At 42.0% G+C, this 24,117-nt stretch overlaps 1 protein-coding gene across 1 annotated transcript; it reads left to right on the forward strand.

Moving 5' to 3' along the window:
• The first annotated feature begins 3,690 nt into the window (after positions 1-3,690).
• On the forward strand, positions 3,691-23,770 carry LOC106582756 (macrophage-stimulating protein receptor). Its single transcript, XM_014166146.3, has 21 exons — positions 3,691-3,981; positions 7,849-9,164; positions 15,252-15,428; positions 15,758-15,880; positions 16,109-16,279; positions 16,482-16,645; positions 16,771-16,906; positions 16,998-17,134; positions 17,307-17,486; positions 17,913-18,009; positions 18,159-18,377; positions 18,715-18,861; positions 19,573-19,729; positions 19,973-20,062; positions 20,162-20,362; positions 20,626-20,712; positions 20,830-21,011; positions 21,138-21,247; positions 21,359-21,524; positions 21,724-21,860; positions 22,050-23,770. Exons 2-21 carry the CDS (start codon positions 7,953-7,955, stop codon positions 22,279-22,281), a joined length of 4,125 nt encoding a protein of 1,374 aa, XP_014021621.2. The 5' UTR covers positions 3,691-3,981; positions 7,849-7,952; the 3' UTR covers positions 22,282-23,770.
• Positions 23,771-24,117: the final 347 nt, after the last annotated feature.

Here is a 24,117-nt window from a genome sequence, read left to right on the forward strand (position 1 = left end):
GACCTTCAATGCTGCAGAACTGTTTTGGTACCCTTCCCCAGATCTGTGCCTTGAAACATTGCTGTCTCGGAGCTCTGTTAATCTGTGGGAGTTTATATAGACAGGTGTGTGCCCTTCCAAATCATGGCCAATCAATTTAATTTACCACAGATGGACTCCAATCAATTTGTAGAAACATCTCAAGGATGATCAATGGAAACAGGACACACCTGAGCTCAATTTTGAGTCTCATAGCAAAGGGTCAGAATACTTATGTTTCTTATTTTCAATAAAATTTACAAACATTTCTAAAAACCTGTTTTTGCTTTGTCATTATGGGGTATTGTGTGTAGATTGATGAGTAAAACATGTAATTTAATCAGTCAAGGGGTCTGAATACTTTCCGAAGGCACTGTATAACCATATATAATATTTCCCAGCATTCTCTATTGCAGGGAGATTTTCTGAATTGTTTGTTTTACTGTAATGTCTGTGTTTTTGCATGTACATTGATTTGTTGATTAAATTTATGCTACGCAAAGATAAATAGCACATCAGTTTCTAAACTAATCTGTTAGTAATTGGATTTATTGCACCCGTTACTGATATGTTTGTTTCAGTTTAGATGATTGAGGTAGTCTCAGTATTCAATCTTCCATACCTTGGAAGTCATTCTGAATGCAGATTACACATCACTTTGCAAGCCAGCATACTGTATTGTCATGAATTATTACTTTTTTAATTTTAATTTTAGTAGACACACTTATCCAGAGCAACTTACAGTAGGGTGTGCATACATTTTCATTTAGGTCCCCCGTGGGAATCTAACCCACAACACTAGCATTGAAAGCACCATGCTCTACCAACTCAGCCACATCACCACAAACCGCTTGATGTCTCAATGCACTCAATTACTGTATCGTCCATTGTTTCTCTTCAGGGTGATGTCAAGTCTACAGATACAAACCTAGATGACCAGCCTATACACAATGCAGTAATGTACATCTACATTAAGTGGATTGTAAGGATGGTAAATAAATGCTGCACAAAAAGTGGTTGCTTTCCATGTTATTTGATCAAGAAAAAATATTTAATTTGATGTGGATTTTGCCCATAACTTTGCCCTTTTTGATGTACGGTGGTCCTGTGTGGCTCAGTTGGTAGAGCATGGTGTTTGCAATGCCAGGGTTGTGGGTTTGACTCCCACGGGGGACCAGTACTGAAGAAAAAAAAATATGTATGAAATGTATTCATTCACTACTGTAAGTCGCTCTGGATAAGAGCGTCTGCTAAATGACTCAAATGTAAAGGTAAAAATGATGTACATGTTTGAGGACAGGGACTTGTTCCTTCTGGAATCCATTAGAATGACAATCACAGAGAAAGGGACTGGGCAACAACTCTTACAATTCCAACTATTGAATCCTGAAATATACTGTTCGTAATTATACAACTATCTTTCTTGCTAAAGTGGAGATGCTTAAAAAAAAATGTTTTGCCCACGCTACAGATGTCTATATCTGTCTGCTAATAATAGTAAAGGCCCAGCGCAATATATATATTTTTTATTAATATTATTCAGATTTTTCAGGGGGTGCTCTAGCTCCCCCAGTACCCCTACTAACCGCAGCGATGTCTACTAGCACCTTTTTTTCCTAAAAGTGTACTTTGGCTTCAAACAGTTGAAGTCTGAATTTTCCATACACTTAGGTTGGAGTCATTAAAACTCATTTTTCAACCACTCCACAAATGTATTGTTAACAAACTATCGTTTTGGCAACTCGGTTAGGACATCTACTTTGTGCATGACACAAGTCATTCTTACAACAATTGTTTACAGACAGATTATTTCACTTAATCACAATTCCAGTGGGTCAGAAATGTACATACACTAAGTTGACTGTGCCTTTAAACAGCTTGGAAAATTCCAGAAAATTATGTCATGGCTTTAGAAGCTTCTGATAGGCTAATTGACATCATTTGAGTCAATTGGAGGTGTACCTGTGGATGTATTTCAAGGCCTACCTTCAAACTCAGTGCCTCTTTGCTTGACATCATGGGAAAATGAAAATAAATCAGCCAAGACCTCAGAAAAAAATTGTAGACCTCCACAAGTCTGACTTATCCTTGGGAGCGATTTCCAAATGCCTGAAGGTACCACGTTCATCTGTACAAACAATAGTACGCAAGTATGAACATCATGGGACCACACAGCCGTCATACCGCTCAGGAAGGAGACGCATTCTGTCTCCTAGAGATGAACGTACTTTGGTGCGAAAAGTGCAAATCAATCCCAGAACAACAGCAAATGACCTTGTGAAGATGCTGGAGGAAACAGGTACAAAAGTATCTATATCCACAGTAAAACGAGTCCTATATCGACATTACCTGAAAGGCCACTCTGCAAGGAAGAAGCCACTGCTCCTAAACCGCCATATAAAAGCCAGACTACAGTTTGCAACTGCACATGGGGACGAAGATCGTACTTTTTGGAGAAATGTCCTCTGGTCGGGGGTGGCAACATCATGTTGTGAGGGTGCTTTGCTGCAGGAGGGACTGGTGCACTTCACAAAATAGATGGCATCATGAGGAAGCAAAATTATGTGGATATATTAAAGCAACATCTCAAAACATCAGTCAGGAAGTTAAAGCTTGGTCGCAAATAGGTCTTCTAAATGGACAATGACCCCAAAGTTGTGGCAAAGTGGCTTAAGGACAACAAAGTCAAGGTATTGGAGTGGCCATCACAAAACCCTGACCTCAGTCCCATAGAAAATGCGTGGGCAGAACTGAAAAAGCGCGTGCGAGCAAGGATGCCTACAAACCGGACTCAGTTACACCAGCTCTGTCAGGAGGAATGGGCCAAAATTCACCCAAATTATTGTGGGAAGGTTGTGGAAGGCTACCTGAAACGTTTGACCCAAGTTAAACAATTTAAAGGCAATGCTACCAAATACTAATTGAGTGTATGTAAACTTCTGACCCACTGGGAATGTGATGAAAGAAATAAAAGCTGAAATAAATCACTCTCTACTATTATTCTGACATTTCACTTTTTTTAAATAAAGTGGTGATCCTAACTGTCCCAAGACAGGGACTTTTTAAAAGGATTAAATGTCAGGAATTGTGAAAAACTGAGTTTAAATGTATTTGGCTAAGGTGTATGTAAACTTCATACTTCAACTGTAGGTAAACGTTTGACTATGTGCACCATGGTGAACGGATATGTATTTTTTATGTATTTTGAAAGTGATGGAGTAAAACTGGTCCAAGACATGAGTGCCTTTAAGACATTGACCCATGCCTTTTGCATCTGTTCCTGGTCCCCCAGAAGAACATGTTTTTAATAAATCTAGTCAGTGAATAAATGTCCACACTTACCATGAAGTAATTGATCTTGCTATTATTTTAATGTCTTGTTGATTTGAGGTGAGTAGAACTATAATTATTTTACATGTAAATAATAATAGATTTGTTCCTTGAGACTGCACATTCTTTCCTGGGATGTGTTTGAGTTTCTTCTGATAGCGATGCATTTCTGGCAACTGTATGCAGACAGGCCTACCCCACAGCGGCATTCCTTCTGCCAAGAATGCTTGGACATACTGTAGTTGGGAATGTTGGGTTTCCTGTTACCTGGAAGAGTGACAGCGTGATCTCTTGCTTTCATGAGTGTGAAAATTGCTGTCCTTCAAGTGACTTCAGATGAGGATCTCATGAGAGTAAAAAGTAATCTGGATGTTACATAGGAAAGAAAAGAAACCTCAGTACTGAGATTGTGCAATCAAAATTAGTACATACTTCATTGCCGTAGGCGGGGCATGTGAGGAGTGTACAGGGAACCTTGTATTGTCCCACACGTAATTTCTGAAATTGCTCCATAATTTCGCACAGAACTGAAAAACGTGTAATGGTGCCACATACAACTAGACAACTGGTGTTGTGTCTGGGAATCAAGATTGTTCAATTAAACTGGATGCGCGGCATAATTTACGCACTCAGGTATGTAACGTTAATGGCAATCTGACTGGCATATGACTTTACACCAATTCAGTGCTTTTTTAAATGTGTTTATAAATTGTCTTAAACATGCATGCCGGTTGTTGGGCTACGTAGTATTTTTCTCTCCTTCTGTTATCAATTCATCCTGAATGAGATTGTTCCATCTATAATGTACTTTGATATGACGTAGTAGGCAAAATAGCAACTCACTAATTCTTACGCTGCTCTGTCGTTCGAGGGGGGACTATATTATATGGACACGCCTGGTGCCCAAATTGATCACATATGTTAGGCAGCTGAGAGTTGGGACGAACCGGTTCGGTTCGGTTCAGTCATTCTTCATGATGAGCACTCCCAGCTAGCTAGTGCTCGAGGCTAGAAACTTCAGGGAGAATTTGAAACTTGTCTGCCTAAATTGGAATTTGGGAGTGTTCAGACTCATTCAGTATTTATCGGAGTAATAGTTATTTAAAAAGGTTTTTTTTTTACAAAAATGTATATATTAAATGTCGCTTTAGCCAAAGACAGTTTTTAGATAGGCTAAAACTACTCCCAATAGAAATCCCCGATCACACGTGTCATGGCGACGTTGGCTATAAGCCGAACTAAGCATATCCAGGCCGTCAAATCAAAGGCTCTCATTCGATATAAAGTTGTTTTTGGCGAGGTTGGAGTAACATGTTCAACTACTTAAGATATTGCCTCGAATCTAGGTTGCACCTTTCGATTTCGAGAAAATGAACAGATCTCTTTCACTTCTCAAACCCCAACGCCTGGCCCGTTTCGCAAGCGTTCCCGGATGTTGCACGTTTGGGAATAAGAAACCGGGCGCTTTAGCGGTCACCCTGTTATATCGACTGATTGGTTCTGTATGGGGTGACAGGCTACATTTACATTGTAGTCATTTAGCAGACGCTCTTATCCAGAGCGATTTACAGCAGTGAATGCATACATTTCATACATTTATTCTCCGTACTGGTCGCCCGTGGGACTCGAACCCACAACCCTTGTGTTGCTCTACCAACTGAGCTACACGGTACAACACTATCTAGTTACATCCAAACAGCAGTGCTCCCTAAGCGGGAGCTGAGGACACTGTGCTGGGTGGTGTTGTGTTGACGGCTTGCAGCGCAAACTTTCCCCATTGAGCAGCAACGTTATACTGTATCATGGTGACATCCAAATGTTTACTACCAATGCAATAGGACAAGTTAATTATAATATAGGCTGCTATCATAATCAAAATAAAATACAGTGGGATGGAAAAAATTGGCCACGTTACTTCCGATGACATGTGATACAGCTGCCCAAAACAACAGCAATGGTAATTCGCACCGGTTTGTCGTTACCTTAGCTAAGTTAATTGGCATGTTACGCTGCTCTGTCGTTCGGGAGAGTCTATATGGACACGCCTGGTGCCCAAATTGACATCCGATGGTGACCAATACTACAAGTTAATTTTTTTTTTTTTTTAAGTTTTAACTAGCACCATGCTGCTATTGTTTCCAGCTAACCAGCATAAACTAGCTAGTTGGGAAGGGCTCATGAGGATGACTGATTGAACCAAATCTACGCTAAATCTCGCTTTCATTCTGGCAGTATATTTTCCTACATTAAGTATATCAGACAATGTAAAGAAACATATGAAATAGGGTTACACAAAGTGTTAGGTATTATTTTTAGTTGAGGTAAAAACGAGACTGAGAAAAATACAGTGCATTTCCACAGTTATGTCAACATGGTGAACGTTTTTGAGTTGTTTTGTCCAACTTTGAACAAGTTGGCATTTCCCATAGAGTGCAACCCCAATGACTCAGTCTGGACTGCTACTCACACATTTAAGTCATGCATACGAATTTGTTTGGATAATAATTAAATCATGTTTAAAATGTTAGTACAAAAAAACTCTCTCAACCACAGATTGTATTAGCAAACCTCCCCATCCCCCAGTAATACACATACTATCTTGTCTCTTTTACAACACATGTAGGGAGAGCAAAGTAAACAAAACTGTGACTCACTGGTCATTAAATGTCCTATCACTCAGTTTAAAAAGCTGAATACATCAAGCCACTGCAGTTCTCTGTTTAGTTCACACCCACTCTTCTCTTTTTCTCTCTGGCTGTCTTTCTTTCTCTCTTTTTCTCTCTCGTTCGCTCTGTCTCTCTCAATTCAGTTCAATGGGCATTATCAGACTCCCGAGTGGCGCTGTGGTCTAAGACACTGCATATCAACGCTAGAGATGTCACTACAGACCTTGGTTCGATTCCAGGCTGTATTACAACTGGCTGTGACTGGGAGTCCCATAGGGTGGTGCACAATTGTCCCAGTGTTGTCTGGGTTAGTGTTTGGCTGGGGTAGGCTGTCATTGTAAATAAGAATTTGTTCTTAACTGACTTGTCTAGTTAAATAAAGGGTAAATAGAATATGTTTACATTGCCAAAGCAAGTGAAATAAACAGTACACATTTCAGATGACATATTATGGCTATATACAGTATTGTAACGATGTGCAAATAGTTCAAATACAAAATTGGAAATAAATTAACATAAATATGGGTTGTATTTACAATGGTGTTTGTTCTTCACTGGTTGCCCTTTTCTTGTGGCAACAGGTCACAAATCTTACTGCTGTGGTGGCACACTGTGGTATTTCACACAATAGATATGGGAGTTTATCAAAATCGGATTTGTTTTCAAATTCTTTGTGGGTCTGTCTAATCTGAGGGAAATATGTGTCTCTAATATGGTTATACATTTGGCAGGAGGTTAGGAAGTGCTGCTCAGTATTCACCTCATTTTGTGGGCAGTGTACACATAGCTTGTCTTCTTTTGAGAGCCAGGTCTGCCTACGGTAGTCTCAATATCATGGCTATGCTCACTAAGTCTGTACATAGTCAAAGCTTTCCTTAATTTTGGGTCAGTCACAGTGGTCAGGTATTCTGCCACTGTGTACGTACTCTCTGTTTAAGGTCAAATAGCATTCTAGTTCTCTCAGTTTTTTTGTTAATTCTTTCCAATGTATCAAGTAATTATCTTTTAGTTTTCTCATGATTTGGTTGAGTCTAATTGTGTTGCTGTCCTGGGGCTCTGTGGGGTCTGTTTGTGAACAGAGCCCCAGGGCCAGCTTGATTAGGGGACTCTTCTCCAGGTTTATCTCTCTGTAGGTGATGTCTTTGTTATGGAATGTTTGGGAATCGATTTCCTTTTAGGTGGTTGTAGAATTGAACGTCTCTTTTCTAGATTTTGATCATTAGTGAGTATCGGTCTAATTCTGCTCTGCATGTGTTATTTGGTGTTTTACGTTGTACACGGAGGATATTTTTTCCGAATTCTGCATGCAGTCTCAATTTGGTGTTTGTCCCAATTTGTGAATTCTTGGTTGGTGAGCGGACCCCAGACCTCACAACCATAAAGAGCAATGGTTTCTATAACTGATTCAAGTATTTTTAGCCAGATCCTAATTGGTATGTCAAATTTTATGTTCCTTTTGATGGCGTAGAAGGTCCTCCTAGCCTTGTCTCTCAGATCGTTCACAGCTTTGTTGAAGTTACCTGTGGCGCTGATGTTTAGGCCGAGGTATGTATAGTTTTTTGTGTGCTCTTGGGCAACAGTGTCTATATGGAATTTGTATTTGTGGTCCTGGCAACTGGACCTTTTTTGGAACACCATTATTTTTGTCTTACTGAGATTTAATGTCAGGACCCAGGTCTGACAGAATCTGTGCAGAAGATCTAGGTGCTGCTGTTTGCCGATCATCAGCAAACAGTAGACATTTGACTTCAGATTCTAGTAGGGTGAGGCTGGGTGCTACAGACTGTTCTCTCTTTCTCTCTCTAACTCTCTCTCTCTCTCTCTCTCCTCACAGAGCTCCTGCTGTTCCCCAGAATGTTCAGGAGGAGAGGAGAAATCTCCTGTTCTCGTGGCTGTAGGTAACAGACAGTAGCAGTAACAGTGCAGTGTGGAGTGGCGATGGTCCCCTGGGCCACCTTCCTGGTGACATGCATGTGGATACAAACCCTCAAAGCCTCAGGACTGTACACCTGTCCCAGGACCCCTCGCAAGGAGGTGGATTTCAACGTTAGCTACTCTATACCCCACTTCCAGACTGCTAAACCCATCCAGAACATAGTGATCAACCCGTACGGGCATGAGGTTTATGTGGCTTCTCAGAATGTCATTGAGGCAGTGAGTGATAGGCTCAGTAAGTTATGGGAGCTGAGGACAGGCCCAGTGGGCAGCCCGGAGTGTCAGACCTGTGCCCTGTGTGGCATTGAGGCTGATCCTGAGGACTCAGTGGACACGAACAATGAGGTCCTGCTCTTGGACTCATCATCTTATCTTACCTCTCTATACTCCTGTGGGAGCTCTCAGCATGGGGTCTGTTACTTACATGAAATTAACTCTAATGGTACCCCACCTAAATCTGAATGTCTCTTCAGGCAGGATGCTAACTCACCCTCCGACTGCCCTGACTGCCTGGCCAGCCCCCTGGGCACTGAGGTCATCATCGTGGAGCAAGGCTACACAGCCTATTTCTTTGTAGTGGCTACACTCAATGATAGTGTGGCACAGAGGTATGGCAGATTGTCCATGTCGGTGCGCCGGCCGCTGTCGACCCTGAATGGCTTTGACATGGTCATGAAGGGTCTGACCGTGCTCCCTCAACTACAGAACTCCTACCGGATCGACTACATCTACAGCTTCTCCACACAGGACTATGTCTACTTCCTGTCTGTCCAGAGGGAGAACGTCCTGGACTCCTCTCTGTATCAAACGCGACTGGGCCGTCTTCCGGTGAAGGACACAGAGGTGTGGATGTACCGTGAGCTGGTGCTGGAGTGTCGCTTCGAGCCCAAACGCAGGCGGAGGAGGAGAAGGACGGGGAGCAAGGTGTTCGAGGACGTGGTTTATAACAGGCTGCAGGCGGCCCACTTCAGCCGGGCCGGGAAGGAGCTGGCAGACGAGCTAGGAGTGGGAGAGAAGGATGACATTCTCTATGGGGTGTTTGCAGAGACAGATGACTCTGGGAAACCCTACAGTAACTCAGCCCTGTGTGCCTTCCCAATTGACCACGTGAACAGGGCCATTGATGAGGGAGTGGAGGACTGCTGCAGCTCCAGTCCAGAGCAGCTTTCCAGGGGGCTCTGCCACTTCCAGCTCTGCGAGAGCTGCCCTCATGAGGTCAGTGGCAGGCCTACTCCGCTTTCTTCTGCTCTGCCAGGACTTCAGTTAGGTAGTTGGTGAAGCCTGATGGTAGACAGGAATATGTAATAGTTTGGTTGATATTCAACAGTCCAAAATCATGACTATGTCATTGGACTGATATAGGTTATTCTTATTGCATTGTCTATTAGAAGTCCCAGTACTATGAGAGGAGGAAGTCAGGTGTGTGAGAACGGGGGGAGGGAGGGAGGGGGAGGGAGGGAGGGAGGGAGGGAGGGAGGGAGGGAGGGAGGGAGGGAGGGAGGGAGGGAGGGAGGGAGGGGTGAATGAGTCAGATCTCACCAGCACATTGCCATACTGTTGTTCTGCTCTGTTGAGTTTCAGCACATGGTAATAACCATGATTGTAAGGGTCGGAACTGTTGATACTGCCTTAGTACATGAAAGCCCTGCAATCACTGTTCCCGAAATCTTAACTATGTTAGGTTAGGGTAGACTTGACCTATTGTATGATGCCCTATGTTTGAGAAAAACAAATTAAGCTGTGTAATAATATTATGACTATGACTAGGTTAAAGGGTGACATTAATTACTACTTTGAAGAAGAAGAATTGGAAATGTAGTGTATGGATAGTTGGAAAAATAGACAGCAGCTGCATTGAAAAAACTGTATTCGTTTAAAAAAAAAAAGTGTTTGGCTGTGTAATATCCGCTGTCAAGGTGTGGTGACTCTTAAACTTGACAACTCTGAGCTCATAGAACTATGTGTACACCTGCAGGTACGGTGTGCCAACTCAGAGGTTATAAATGGTGTTGATAAAGAGACGGAATGTGAAGGGGAGGGAGTGTATCCCTGCGCCTGGCTCCTACACGTTTTATATGAGCGCATGGAAACAGGCACATGAGACACAGAGAGTGCAAGCACAGGAAAGAGCAAGGAGCAGGGAATGGTCTCCATTTAAAGTAGCTGTGTCACTTCAAAGCATTTTACTGTCTGACTCAACCAATAGAGGAAGAACAGTGTTTGTAGGGTTACTGTTTATAGGAAGGGATACTCTACTTATTCCATCTCTGAGGTGTTTTAAGTGGATGACGCCATGAGTTGTCTGCTGTCGTTCGTCAGTACTGTCATTAGTGTTTAAGTCAATAAAGTACACTGTTACAAAAGTGTAACAGCCAGCCATATTGTCAATGTCAAACATTTCAATGGATTATAGTATTTGTATGAGCACTCAACAAAAATGCTGGGTTAAAAACAATCCAGTGCTGGGTAAATAGTGGACAGAACACAAGTTGGGTTATTTTTGACCCAGCCACAGGTCACTTGACCTGTGATCCACCGTGTTAGATCAGAAGACTGAAGGCATGGCTTAGTAGGGGAGTTACTTTCAGATTGATATATTTGGCCAACTGTGAGAGTAAATTTGATTCCACTTCATCTGTTCTGTTATATTGTCAACACAAGTTAAAGTTGAGCACTGACACTTTTGTATCTTAATGTCGATTACACAAGTTGATTTCTTCAAGGGCCTATGCGTATCCCAGTGTTGGGATAGTTTCCACTTTGTTATGCTGTTGAAATAATGTTATTAATCATTTTTTTATATATGAAATTATGTAATGTGCAAAAATATTGAAGGGAAAGGTACATTTGCAGTGCACAAACATGAGATGAACAAGTGGCCAAAAATACCTATCTGGAATCCACGCACCCAATAGGCCATGCCTCATGAAAATAACCTAAGGATTACATAAAAATACCCATCTGCTGGGTCAACCCAGCATAAAAGTGAATAGAAACCCAATTGAGGGTTAAATTTTAAGAAAATGGTCAAATTGTGTAATCCAAAAACGTGGCCTATTGGGGGAGTGGTTTCAGAGTTTTTTTTGGCCTGTGAAAGTAAATCTCATTCATTTTCATCATGTTAAGTTTATAAACTGAAAATTAAGAAAAATCTATATTTTTGCACATTGCACGTTTTAATATTTAAAAAAATATATAACATTATTTAAATATTATAACAATCTGGTAACTGTCCCAACTTTGGGATATACATAGGTACTTAATGAACTCATTCTCTTGTGTATGCCTTATTAAAGCTACAAAAGCGTCAGTGCTCAACCTTAAAACTTCTTATGGCTTGAATCCCGTTAGCGGGATCGATATGACAACAGCCAGTGAAAGTGCAGGGCGCCAAATTCAAAACAACAAAAATCTCATAATTAAAATTCCTCAAACATACAAGTATTATACACCATTTTAAAGCTTTACTTCTTGTTAATCCAGCCACAGTGTCTGATTTCAAAAAGGCTTTACGGTGAAAGCAAACCATATGATTATGTTAGGTCAGCGCCTACACACAAAAAAACACAGCCATTTTCCAGCCAAAGAGAGGAGTCAGAAAAAGCAGAAATAGAGATAAAATTAATCACTAACCTTTGATGATCTTCATCAGATGACACTCATATGACTTCATGTTACACAATACATGTATGTTTTGTTCGACAAAGTTCATATTTATATCAAAAAATCTCAGTTTACATTGGCGCGTTATGTTCAGGAATGTTTGCCTCTAAAACATCCAGTGATTTTGCAGAGAGCCACATCAATTTACAGAAATACTCATCATAAATGTTGATGAAAATACAGTTGTTATACATGGAACTTTAGATAAACTTCTCCTTAATGCAACCGCTGTGTCAGATTTCAAAAAAGCTTTACGGCGAAAGCAAACTTTGCAATAATAAAAAGCTTTACCGAAAAAGCAATAATCTGAGTATGGCACTCACACAAAAACATGTCATACAATATATCCTCCATGTTGGAGTCAACAATAGTCAGAAATAGCATTATAAATATTCACTTACCTTTGATGATCTTCATCAGAATGCACTCCCAGGAATCCCAGTTCAACAATAAATGTTTGTTTTGTTTGATAAAGTCCATCCTTTATGTCCAAATACCTCCTTTTTGTTCGCTCCTTCAGTTCACAAATCCAAATTCACGACGCGCAGGTCAGACGAAAACTCAAAAAATCCCATTACAGTTCGTAGAAACATGTCAAACGATGTATAGAATCAATCTTTAGGATGTTTTTATCGTAAATCTGCAATAAAGTTTCAACCGGAGAAATCCTTTGTCTTCAGAAATGCAATGGAACTGAGCTACCTCTCACGTGAGCGAGCATGGCTGAGCCTCATGCCCTGCTGGCAGTGTTCTGACTCCAGGAGCTCTTATTCAACTTCACTTCACAGTAGAAGCCTCAAAGAAGGTTCTAAAGACTGTTGACATCTAGTGGAAGCCTTAGGAAGTGCAAAATGACCCCACAGACACTGTAGTTTGGATAGGCAATCACTTGAAAACCTACAAACCACTTCCTGTTTGGATTTCTTCTCAGGTTTTTGCCTGCCATATGAGTTCTGTTATACTCACAGACATCATTCAAACAGTTTTAGAAACGTCAGAGTGTTTTCTATCAAAATCTACTAATAATATGCATATCTTAGTTTCTGGGAGTGAGTAGCAGGCAGTTTACTCTGGGCACGTCAGTCATCCAAGCTTCTCAATACTGCCACCATCCATAAGAAGTTTAACATGTTGACAATACAACAGAACAGATTTCCCAGAATGACATTTACTGTCATGGGTGGCCAAAAATAAATATCTGAAAGCACCTCCTCCAGTCTTCTGCTATGACCCGGTGGATCATAGCTCAATAACCCAGCATCAACAACCCAATTTAAAGAAAACAATGGGTTGTTTGTGATCCAACTGGCCTGGTCAAAATAACCCAATGTGTTCTGCCCAATATTTACCCAAATTGGGTTGTTTTTAAACCAACATTTTTTTTGTAAGTGGGGAAGATCAGATGAAAATGTCTATTGAAGACACTCAAAGGAATGGTAGAGGCATGTCGAGGTAGGTTAGCTAATTGTACTGTACTGGACTAGCTTTATTTATGTTCAGCTGTGTTTGTGTTGGTATATTCTGCTAAAATTCCACTCCATGTTTGATAGTGAATGGGGGAATAATCGATACAGTAACATATCAGGATATTATATTTGATGATATATCGTATAGTATAATTTTGACAATATTATTTTTGCGCTAGTTGGTTTCCTGAACCTTATCCTCACGATTCTATATTGTGATTCGATACTGTGATTTTTTTGCGATTCGATGTTCCAAACATATTGCTCACCAGTGTCTGCTGCAGCGGGACAAGAGAGAGCCATGAGAAAATGTGTTTTGATCAGTCATGGAAATAAAAGTGCTTTAAACAAATTGTATACTAAATAATATATGTGGGAAATTTGTTTGGATTTAGAATGGACCATTATCATACACCCGTCTCGATAGAGGGGAAGTGGAAAAAAATACATGTCATCTATGCACTTACATAGCGAATGGAGGACGCTTTTCTCGTTATTCATTTTCATGCTAGCCAGGCAGGCTATACTCCTGTTGAAAAGAGAAGCAATGTGCTTAATATTAGGAAAGTGGAGAAATAAATATAATAAGCCTATAGAAAGCTGATTGGAACCTCCTCTTTTTAGTAGAGGCCATCAGAACTCTGTGTTCTCAAGCAATTGCATAGCCTATAGAAATGTTGCTTAACATGAGCTCATGGGCTCTCATGAAGTGTTGGATTAGATTTTGTATTATGTTTGCATTGATGTCAGAGTGATTAGAGGGACAATAGAGTGCTGAGTACCAGGCAGTTAGCAAGTTTGGTAGGCTACTAATGAGCATCAGCATCATTAAAGCTTGAAAAAGCCTAGTTACCGTGACTAAATGGTCACATGGAATTTGGACTCGTGACCGCCGGTGTGGCGGTAATACGGTCACCGTAACAGTCCTAGTTGTGACTAAACTTAACAAAAAGAAGAAGAAATTACATTACCAAATCAAGATAAATTACATAAAACACAATGGGAAAAGACTGGAGTACCTTAAATGATATCATGGGCAGAAAACCCAATTAATCTCCATCGTTCATTGAAGTTGATGGGTTATTTATAACAAAACCTTTCAATATTGGCAATCGTTTCAATTACTATTTCACTAGTAAAGTGGAAAAACAACAGTCAACCATCATATTTTTGTATAAAAGCTTAAATAATGATTGAGAAGGATTGCTGTTTTGAATTTGGTCAAGTTCACGTGGGAGAGGTGGAAAAACTATTGTTATCTATTGTTTCACAACACTCTTAAAAACACCAATATTCAGGTTGAATAACTACTTTTGGTGTTTTAAAGTACTTCAATTCTGTTTTGAAATACATTCTGTGTATCGTAACGCTTACATTCAACTACCCTCCAAACACATTTTAGGTTAGGTGCACTACTTTTCATGGTTTTACTACACGAAGATGGTGTTTTGAGTCTTTCTATTTTCACAGTGTGAAGCCATGGTTCACTACTGTTTTATAGCTGTTTTCCTTTACGTGTCAGTGTTGTTAGGGCTGTGCTCTGTTACAGGGGTGAGGGCTGGAGGTGCCAGGGCTGGGGTACATCCTCCCTCACAGTGGAAGATTCCCCTCGCCGCTTCCTCTGTGTGTGTGTGTGTGTGTGTGTGTGTGTGTGTGTGTGTGTGTGTGTGTGCGTGTGCGTGTGTGCGTGTGTGTGCGTGTGTGTGTGTGTGGGAGGGAGGGTTGGTGGGTTCAGGACATTACAAAAACAAATCAGATTAACTTATTGCAGTTTAATGGAGGATATGACAAACAACCAATATAGGCAAAGTGGGATCCCGTGTGGCACAGCGGTCTAAGGCACTGCATCTCAGTGCTAGAGGTGTCACTACAGACCCTGGTTCAATTCCAGGCTGTATCACAACTGGCTATGATTGGGATTCCCATAGGGCGGCGCACAATTGGCCCAGCGTCGTTAGGGTTTCGCCGGGGTAGGCCGTCATTGTAAATAAGAATTTGTTCTTAACTGACTTGCCTAGTTAAATAAAGGCGAAATAAAAAACAACTATGTAATGTAAAATAAATCAATCTAAAAAGGGAAGTGGAAATTGTGTGAAATGAGTACTCATGTCTGAGTAGTCAGTCAGTCAGTATGAGTAATGTTGTTGTCTCTATGTGTGTTGTGTCTGTGCAGAGCTCAGAGAACAATTCTACGTGCATGGAAAGTCCCACCCTAGTGTCTAAACCCTACTACAAAGTGGACCTCTTCAACAGGTACATGAACAACGTCCTGCTCACCTCAGTGTTGGTTACCATCATCGGGGACAACACTGTGGCACACATTGGCACCAAGGACGGCAGGCTGCTGCAGGTACACTCACTGTGTCTATGTGTTTAGTGTGTTTGTGTTGCAGTAGAGTAAAGTCACTGAGATGTCTAGTAGGAGAATATGAAATTACAGTGTCTATTTCATGAATGCAGATTCAGTGAAAGTGGGGGTAGATTGAGCTATATTCAAAAATTGTACCATGTGCATGACTGTCTTTCCTCAGGTGTGAACATTATACAATCAGTTTTTTCCAATGAAGATCATTAGCTCTCTCAGCACTTTAACCAACTTAAGTAGAACATATAAATCCATTCCTTTCATAGGTCTGCCATGGCTCAATGATATAACTGTAGTGTCTTTGACTGATGTAGCTCATCCTGAGGAGGTCAAGTCCTATCATCTTTGCCAACTATTCTCTGGGTGAGGGAACAGAAGTGTCCAGGAAAGCTGCTGTGCAATCCGACGAGTCCTTGCTTTTTATTGTTGGAAATAAGGTGCCTTTCCTATTCAGTCATAAGTGCTCGTTACCACACTTTGCTTATTTGTTTTACTTTTGACTTCTGAAGGCAGAGCATACTGTAACAATTTCTTTCCCGCTCCCTTTTTTTCTCTCTCTCTCTCTCTCTCTCTCTCTCTCTCTCTCTCTCTCTTCCTCTCTCCCCCTCTCTCTTCCCTCTCTCCCCCTCTCTTCACCTCTCTCTCTTCCTCTTTCTTTGTAACAGATGTTCAGTGTGTCTCCTAAAGGGCCAGGATGTAAACACTTTCTAACCTGCTCCACATGCCTGGCGGCGCCCAGGTTTGCAGGGTGTGGCTGGTGCTCGGCGGTGTGCTCCAGGCAGGAGGAGTGCCCCGCCCAGTGGAAGAATGAGTCCTGTCCTCCCTTCATCACAGAGGTAAGACTGCGTGGGAGCCGGAGTAGGGAGTGGCTCTTTTTAAACTGATCCTCTGTTATAAATGTCAGAACAACGACCACCAAACACATGGGTCGAAGAAACCGACACATTGTTAATAGAATATTTGGAAGTGAGTAGTTGAGCATTTGAAGAAAAGTCAACTGCATCATGTTTCTCTGATTGTATTGTATGGGGGATCCAGTTCTTCCCTAAGACAGCTCCCCCTAATGGTGAGACAGAGCTTAAGCTGTGTGGCTGGGAGTTCCAGTCTCCTATAAGACCAGCCATCATCAGCAAGGAGACCCACCTGGTGAGGGTGGGAGAGACCCCCTGCACTGTACTGTCAGAGAAGAGCAACAGCACACAGTAAGTAACAGACACAGAATGCATGGAGACATCCAAACTTCAAATCAACTCTGTCAAATGACCTCATAGCTTTGTTATTATTGAGGCTGGAGTCAACACTGATCTTTCACCCTGACCACTCCTAGGCTGGTGTGTAGCATTCACCCTAATGTTACAGGCCGATACCAGGATCTCAACATCACCGTGGAAGTGCATGAGAGGAAGGTGGAGGGACGCTACTCAATCCAAGGGCAGGCTCAAATTATAGGGTTCACTTTTGTGGTGAGGAGGATTACATTTATTTGACTGTTGACACAACTTTTTATTCAAAACAATCTATTTCATCCACCCTAATGTCTACAATTCTATCCAGGAGCCAAGTATCACAGAAATCATACCTGACTACGGGCCTCAGGTAGGGGGGACTTTGGTCACACTGACAGGGCCTCACTTGAATACTGGGATGATTAAGACTGTGTCTATAGGAGACCAGGTCTGCCCCATCAAGAGGTAATTATGGGCATCTACTGTTTCACCTGTGCAATTTGCTCTCTCAGCCTGGGTGTCTCATTGTAACTGTAGAACCTGTGCCTTTCATAGTACACATGACTTTTACTGTTTCTGTCTGGATCTATTTCAGTGTCCATAATATTATGTTATTGTCTTACTGTGTCTCTGTCAGTGTCTCTAAGGGTACGGGGACCATGTCCTCCATAGTCTGCCTGTCTAAAGGTGTGGCAGCAGTGAAGAAGGTGCCCGTGAGGGTTGTCATTGACCAATCCCAGGTGTCCACTAACAAAATGTTCCACTACAAGAGCAACCCTGTGATCACTGAGATAGGGCCTGCCTGCAGCTTCCGAAGGTAGGCCATACAAATGGATACTAGCCACTAGGCATGATCTGTGTGCTTCTGGGCCTAGCTGACTGACCTGCAAATGTTGCTGACCAAGAAGACAGTGATAAGTCAAATGTATTCAGGGCAGTGCCTACACTTTTAGCTGAGGGAAAACATGCTGAGCAGGAAATGTGCAATCTCTCTAGAGGCAATGAGGTAAACCTAAGTGAGGATGTGATTAGCCAACAGAAATAAACAAGCTAAGACCTGTTGTGTAACAATGCTGTGCCTTTTCTGGGTCACATTTCAGCGACTGGCACAACCATTTGAATAATAATAGAGAATAAACTGCAAATAGTGCTGGTTTCTCTGGTTTCTACAGTCAGCAACGTTGACCTCTAACACCAAGTCTCCATGTGTTTGTTTTTCTCTTTGTTCAACCCTGTGATTAAGTGGATCCAAGATCATCATCAAAGGCAAAAATCTGGACTCTGCACACAAAACTGTGATCCACTACAAATCCACCAAACTGAAGAAGCCTCTGCATCGTGTAAGTTATCCTGCAGGGGCTCACAACTCTGGACTTCATAAACCTATGATGGGGGTAATATCCATTAAATGCCAGTCTTTGATTTTATTTGATTAAATGACCCCAGAGTACTGTTATTGACACTATTTGATGTGTTGAACATAACCCAGGTCTGCAGCGGCACAGCAAACGCCACGCATATGGAATGCTTTGCCCCCGTCTTCCCCAGAAATGAGACAGACAAGGGCTCAATCAATGTCAGCATGGACGGGGCCATCAATCTGGTGACGAAGAACTTTGAATACCAACCAGACGCCAGCATCACCCCCTTTGAGTATGAAGGCAACGTACTGAGCCTGAGCCCTGGACAGACTGAGGTTTCACTGCATGTACGTTCACAATCATACACACAGGACTCAGCTTTGAAGAGAGCCAGTTACGTAGTCAGTCAGTCAGTCAGTCAATCAATCATCATTGTTTTCAACAATTACAGTAACTCTAGATTAATCAATTGGTTGATGGGTGAATCTAACCACAATTTTTGTTGTATAAGTAGTGTAAGTAGTTGATTTCTTAGGTACCAGTGGGCAAAGCTGGTTGAACTGACTTCATTGCAACCAGTTTACAACTGAAACAGTGTGTAATCTGGTTTTAAAGATGTCATTTCAAGCAGCAATATTCAAGCTCCAATAAATTCCTCATTAAGGGTTTTTCCATGTTCTGCAGCACAACAAGCTAAGCATGGTGAGCCTCTGCATGGAGATCATAATGACCATCGGAGGTGCGAACTGCAGAGTCCAAGTACTGGACAACGAACTGACCTGCAGGATCCCCAAGGATCTCATCATCCCCAGGGAAGGTTCGCCTGTCATGGTGAGCTACTGTAATGGTTAACCTAATTGATCTTAATCCTTAAGAGTCTAAGCCGGGCGGCGGGGGGGGGGGGCTATTAGCCCATAGAAAGCATTAAATACAAGGGAAAACAAAGTCAAAAAAGAAATCAAAAGGAACTTTCTTGTCTGGGCATTAAACTACTACCATATACACTCAGTGGCCAGTTTATTAGGTACACCACCCCCTTCATGAAAATGTATCGCTCCTACAGACAGTGAGTCACGTGGTCATAGTTTATTATATAAAGCAGGCAGACAGACATTGAGCCATTCAGTTACTGTTCGATTGAACGTTAGAATGGGCAAAACGAGTGACCTAAGTGACTTTGAGCGGGGTACGATCGTCGGTTCTAGGCACTCCGGTTCCAATATCTCAAAAACAGCCGCCCTCCTGGGTCTAGGGTGTACCGCGAATGGTGCGACAAACGGAAAACACTCAGCCAGCGGCAGTCCTGTGGACAAAAGAGCTCGTTGATGAGAGAGGTCGAAGGAGAATGGCAAGAATCGTGCGAGCTAACAGGCATTGATATTTGAATTTCTGTTTACTTCCCAAATTAAAATAATTGAAATGGAATTGACCCTAACCTTGAAAGCAAACCATCAATCCATTAGTAAACTGGTCCTTAAATTAAAGCGATATCAAACTGATCCCAGAATAAGGTGTGAGTAATATCCAGTTTTTTTGTCCTAGGTGTTTGTGAATGGGCGTGCCTATGAGGTTGGCACGGTGGTCTTCGTCAACAACACCACCAACGTACTGGTTATCATGTTTGGAATTGTCATTGCGTTGTGTGTTGGTGCTGCCATGGCCTTCATCACCATGAAACATGTGAGGAGGAAGAAGAAAGGTGAGGACCGTTACTCTGTGTGGAATTCGCTACAAGAAGATGTACTTTCATTTACCAGTACTCTTAAATGATAGCACGGGTTAGACAAACCTACATTTTTTATGCCTTTAACAATTGTCATGTAAGCAATAACTTACCATGTGTGCATTTAAGACATTTCATATTTTCTGCTAGGTATCTCAAGTTTTTGAGTATGTACTGTATAAGGCAATGTAATTCATGATGTTGATGAAAACATTTCAGCCAAAGTAGACACTCGTTTAGCAAGGATGTTTGTCCGCAGTCGGATAAGCAGCAACCCTGACCAATCCCCCACAGGTGATTATCGACAAGGTAAGATCCTTGGTGAGAACATTTATTATGGTTCATTAATCTTGTGATTCATATCAATGAATCAATGGTTTCGCTTGCCGTGTCTCCTCTGTACTCCAGAATGGTCCAACCAGGTGAGCCAGAGGACAGGCTCAGGAGGGATAGCCTTACATAGCCTGCTCTACGCTGCCACCTTTGACCCCTCAGCCACACCTCTGATCTCATTGGAGACCCTGAGACCTGAGCTCCTGGAGGAGGTCAAAGACGTCCTGATCCCAGCCGACAGGCTCGACGTTCACCACAACCAGATCATCGGCAAAGGTATGGTCTGGATAACCCGTTCCAAGATCTGTTTGTGCTGTCTTGCCAACTCCTATGGTCATTGTCATGCCAAACAGATCGGGACCTCCTCAGATACTGACTAAGAGAAGCAAAATGGGTCTGGCCGTCATATTCATTAGAATCCATCTATTTCTATTTCTACTCATTTACCTGTTCATTCTTTTTTTTCTTTTTTTTTAAAGTATGTAACTAGACTAGCGCCATATCCCCAAAAACACTGATGTCATTTTGTCGTTATTCAGGTCATTTTGGGACTGTGTACCACGGCTACCTGACAGACAACAATAACCAAGAACAGTTAATCCACTGTGCTGTTAAGTCATTGAACAGTAAGTGGATTCTTCTCATTTTGTTGGGCTGAGCCCTCAAGCCATAAACAACTGTGCTAGTCATCTGTGGTGTATGTCTTGCTTGGTACACAGAGTTCAATTCTCCCCCTCTCTCAGGGATCACAGACCTGGAGGAGGTGGAGCAGTTTCTGAGAGAGGGCATCCTGATGAAGGAGTTCCATCACACCAATGTTCTCTCCCTGCTGGGTATCCTGCTGCCTCAGGAGGGGCTCCCCCTGGTGGTGCTGCCCTATATGAAACATGGAGACCTGCGCCACTTCATACTCTGTGAAAGGAGGGTACGTTAAAGGCCTACTTTTCCTCATACTTCATAATAACAAAGTATAGCCACTAGTCTGCTCGTCAGAGAGAATGTACGTTTATATTGTTCATGAATGACTCCTGTGTCACCTCTCTTCCTCCAGAATCCAACAGTGAAAGACCTGATTGGCTTTGGGCTACAGGTTGCCAAAGGGATGGAGTACCTGGCCCAGAAGAAGTTTGTACACAGAGACCTGGCGGCTCGAAACTGCATGTAAGTGCAGGGCAGCTCTATCACTCGTTAATGTTATGTTTATGCTATTTCTAAATCCAGTGCCTGGCTGTCCCATCTATAAAGTCTGTCTATTATCTATGGTCTCTTTAGGCTTGATGAAACGTTCACGGTGAAGGTGGCAGATTTCGGAATGGCCAGAGATGTGTTTGACAAGGAGTACTACAGCATCCAGGACCACAGGAAGGCCAAGCTGCCAGTCAAGTGGATGGCCATAGAGAGCCTGCAGACACAGAAGTTCACCACTAAGTCAGACGTGGTGAGTGATTATGACTACTTCAGTTTTCTTATAGCCATTGTATACTGTATCAGTCTTACAGTACGAAAAAGTATGAAAATGGATGCACTCACGTAAGTCGCTCTGGATAAGAGCGTCTGCTAAATTAACCTGGTCCAGGAGGTGCTAAAGATCCAGTTCTTGTAAATGTTTTCTAGCTCTTTATCCCTTGTCTTCACAGTGGTCATTTGGGGTCCTGATGTGGGAGCTGTTGACCAGAGGAGCGAGCCCCTATCCTGAAGTGGACCCCTATGACATCACTCACTTTCTGTTAAAGGGACGCAGGCTGCACCAGCCACAGTTCTGCCCTGATGCTTTGTAAGTGATCTAGTGTAAGATCATTTTAACGGGCATCCGGCGGCACGCGGATCACCCCAATCAAAGTTTCCCATTCCTGATCTACAGCTATTCTATCACAGTCGTTTATAGCTGTTGTTGTTGCATTAGGAACTCTGTCATGGTTGTTGACAGCTGTTGTCATTGTTCTATGCTGTTGTTTCTCTACAGGTACTCCATCATGCTGGAGTGCTGGGACCCGGAGCCAGAGCTCAGGCCTGACTTCCACACGCTCGGCCAGGAGGTGCTAGAGATCCTGTCCTGCCTGGAGGGAGAGCACTACATCAGCCTGAAGGTGACCTATGTCAACCTGGACCAGCCAGGGCCTTACCCTGCCCTTACCACCTCTGCTGATGAGGCTGAAGCCTCTGGATCAGACTCAGACAGCGTTGTGTCTAGCTGAGGACCACAGAGCCTCAGGGGTCAACAGAACTGACCGATCCATACCATACCAGAATTTACTGGACCAAACCAGACCAGGACAGGGACAGTAGGGCATGGTCAGAGGGCATGGCTTGGGGCATGACCATTCACCATAGATGGAGCGCTCCCCCTATTCCCATCCACAACGCAGTATTAGTACACAGAAATAATTGTTCACTTCTGTTACTCAAGACTGGATTGGTAAGGAATAGAATATTGATTATTGACTAAGAAGACCTTGTGAAATGTGTTTACTTGTGTGAGCATTCACACTGGATTTCAATGTAGTTTCCCCTTCCTTGTGAGTACACAAATTATGACTATATCATATTTGTCTGTACTTTCAATGCACTTGTGTTTTTTTTTTTTTTTTAAGGAAGATTTTCAGGTGAAGAAATTGTATTTATAATGGGACACCAAGTGAACCTTCTCCGTGTCTGAAGCACAGCTGTAAATATGAACAACTGAATGTACAGTATACTGTATGCCTGAAATGTGTATATGTGTTATAATAACTAAGGACTCTGATTTGAACTTGACATGTTTCACATTTGTCAGTCATATTTTTCAAACTTTTTTTTGCTGGCATCCAAAGACATGCCTTAGAGATGGTCATTTGTGTTGATGGTCATTTGATGTATGTTTCTGAATGTGGCCATTGACTGAACTGGTCATTCTCATTGATACTTCTGAGAGGATATTTCAGTGAACCAAACTAGCGTTGTCTATGGTTATCTGCTAGCGTTCTAGTAGATACACATAGACTTCCAGTCATTGCGCTAACGCTAGTTAGAATTGGCTTGCGAAACTACCTCTTACTTCCTTCATACTGGGCACAGAGACATACAATTGGTACCCATAAATGAATCTGAAGTAGATACAAAATATCCCTTTTGAGGGGCAATCTGCAAATGGTATATCCATTTGTGTATTTTTAAATTAACAATATATACACCTTAACTTTTCAAAAATATAATTATAAATGCCTAATGAGCTTAGATCAACATTTATGCCCCTTCCGAACCCATAATAGATTGTTTTACTCTATTGTTTGTAAACAATGTAATCGTAAAGAAACACTGTCAGCGTATAGCGTCAAGACATGGTTAAATCTATACTATCCTTGCATCTATAGCGCAGACCATGAATTTTAGGGTGGTTACAATTCTGTTTTGTTGTTGTTTGAACTGCAGATTGTCCCTTTTACTCTGAGGTATAAGTATGCAACCCATATCTTACTGCTTGTTAGTCTTTAAAACCACCACTGGATGTCAGCAAAAACCTTTGTCGCCAGTCCTTATGCTGCAGTATTCTGCACCTCATGAGACCACGGCACAGACAAGACCTTTGTTACAACAGTCTATGCTCCGGAATTATGAAACTGAAAGTTGATGAGAAGGGTGTTTATGCTTGGTTATGATTGGCACTGGCAGACTGTTGTCGGTCTCTTAAATGGCACTGAAATCTCACTCCCCATATCCTCTGTTCATTTCTTTTATTTCAGTCGGTAGATGTGGATTCAGTCACCTCCAACTGTGTTTGTCTTGTTGGTGGTTTCTGGTGGATTTAGAAACATCAATCAGAAAACACAAATCTGAATGTTTGTTTCAACATGAGGATAGTGAAATATTCCATTTTAAACGCAGCCAATCTCAGATGGTTTCTGTACAGTAGCTATGAATAGTGTTCATGAGAGATAGATTTTGGTTTATTGGCTATACTGAAGGGTTCTAAGTATTTCATAGACTTATCTGACCTCCGTCCTCTGAGCCTCTCACTCAGCTGAGCTGGAGATATTCTCACTGTGGAGATGATG

The sequence above is a fragment of the Salmo salar genome, chromosome 22, assembly GCF_965601325.2.
Source record: "Salmo salar chromosome 22, fSalSal1, whole genome shotgun sequence".
In the NCBI taxonomy this organism is placed as follows: domain Eukaryota; kingdom Metazoa; phylum Chordata; class Actinopteri; order Salmoniformes; family Salmonidae; genus Salmo; species Salmo salar.

Excerpts from the sequence above, each read along its gene's own strand:
- LOC106582756 (XM_014166146.3), top strand. The coding sequence starts at position 7,953 with ATGGTCCCCTGGGCCACCTTCCTGGTGACATGCATGTGGATACAAACC. Across the intron at positions 19,730-19,972 it reads TGTGAGGAGGAAGAAGAAAG|CCAAAGTAGACACTCGTTTA; the intron begins GTGAGGACCGTT and ends AAAACATTTCAG. Across the intron at positions 21,861-22,049 it reads CAGTTCTGCCCTGATGCTTT|GTACTCCATCATGCTGGAGT; the intron begins GTAAGTGATCTA and ends GTTTCTCTACAG.